This window comes from Buceros rhinoceros, unplaced genomic scaffold (assembly GCF_000710305.1).
Source record: "Buceros rhinoceros silvestris isolate BGI_N320 unplaced genomic scaffold, ASM71030v1 scaffold26408, whole genome shotgun sequence".
Lineage (NCBI taxonomy): Eukaryota > Metazoa > Chordata > Aves > Bucerotiformes > Bucerotidae > Buceros > Buceros rhinoceros.
The window spans coordinates 2,408-3,791 of record NW_010428992.1 but is presented as its reverse complement, the minus strand read 5'-3'; the positions used below and the strand labels follow the sequence as shown (position 1 = coordinate 3,791).

At 57.1% G+C, this 1,384-nt stretch overlaps 1 protein-coding gene across 1 annotated transcript in view; it reads left to right on the top strand.

Annotated features, from left to right (window-relative positions):
• Positions 1 to 1,334, top strand: part of TAF12 (TAF12 RNA polymerase II, TATA box binding protein (TBP)-associated factor, 20kDa) — a 6,348-nt gene extending 5,014 nt beyond the window's left edge. Inside the window, exon 6 of the mRNA XM_010142498.1 lies at positions 880 to 1,334. Within this exon, the coding sequence (XP_010140800.1) occupies positions 880 to 915 (36 nt within the window). The 3' untranslated portion in view covers positions 916 to 1,334. The remainder of the gene's footprint in view (positions 1 to 879) is intronic.
• Positions 1,335 to 1,384: the final 50 nt, after the last annotated feature.

The following is a 1,384-nucleotide window of genomic DNA, read 5'->3' as shown; positions in this document are numbered from 1 at the left end:
GGCAGTGGTGGAGTCCCCATCCCTGGAGGGGTTTCCCAGCCGTGTGGAGGTGCTGCTGAGGGACAGGGGGCAGTGGGGACCTGGCAGTGCTGGGGGGAGCGGGGTGGCTTGAGGAGCTTCAAGGTCTTTTCCAGCCAAAGCGATTCCTTGATTCTCCCTTTGCTCCAGGGCAGAACCACTCTGCAGCAACTCTGCTTCCCCAGGAAACCCGTCCCTGGGTGCGGGGGTTACGCTCTGACGTGACCCCTCACACTGCCCGGCTGTTCCAGGTGACCTGCGGGGCTCTGACAGGCTGCAGCTCCCCTCTCTGGGGCTGTTTGACGTTGGCAGCTGCAGGCTGTGCCCGGGAGCTCTGTGAGCAGCGCCGGCTGCATCCTGTAAGGACTCAAGCAGCCGCAGAGGGCCCAGAGCCCTGGGGAGGTGCAGCAGGGATCACACCGTTGTCCCGGGGGTTCGGCTGTAGATCAGACCCAGCAGCTGCAGGGAGTTTTCCCTTTAATTTTCCTTTTCTAAGTGTCTGGGCAGAGCAGGGAGGAGCTGCCCTGCCAGAGCCAGGGGAGTTCAGGGATGATTCTGCATGCCCCCTCCTGCAGCTCCCGCGGCAGCTGCTGGGCAGAGCGAGGAGATCCCAAAGCGGAAAGTTGATCCCGGTGCTGCCGGTGGTTCGCTTGCCAGCCCCGCTGTCGTGTTGATTTTCCTCCAGCTCCAGCTCAGGACCACGTTAAGATTCAACCAGACTCGAAAAACCTGTGAGGGAACGAGTCAGGCGGTGTCCCAGGGGGACCTGAGACACCCCATTCCTGCGCGGTGATGGGTCGTTCTGTGCCGTCCCCGGCGGGGTCGCTTGCCTTCCCACGCGTCTCTCGTTTCTCGTTGCAGAGGATGGCACTGATCCGCAAAACTACCAAGAAATAGCCCCTGGGGGAGCTGGGAGAAGCTGCCGGTGCGTTTCGGGATGCCTGCCTCCACGATGCCATCCACGGGATATTTTTTTTAATGCTCGACAGAGAAGCATATATTTTTTATTAATGGTGCAGCAATATCTTGACTTTCTGAGGAGATCTGCCAAAAACATTCGACGCCCCCTTCCTCATCACCCCTCAGAGCGTGACGTATCTCCAGACACAGACTTCTATTTGTGACTTGGAAGTGGTTTATCATGATGACCCGAGGGACAGAGCGTTTGGTCTTGTGTGGGACAGTATTAGAAGCATCTGTAGAGGTTTTTTTTGTTTCCTCCTTCCTGCCCCTACCTGCTCCAGTACTTTGTAATGTCAGTGTTTATATAAATACTTGCGTTTGTTTTACATGAATAAAGAAATTATTAATCTAAACCCGTGGCATGGCCTCGGAGCGGGCGGAGGCAGCACAAGGGAACGGGGCA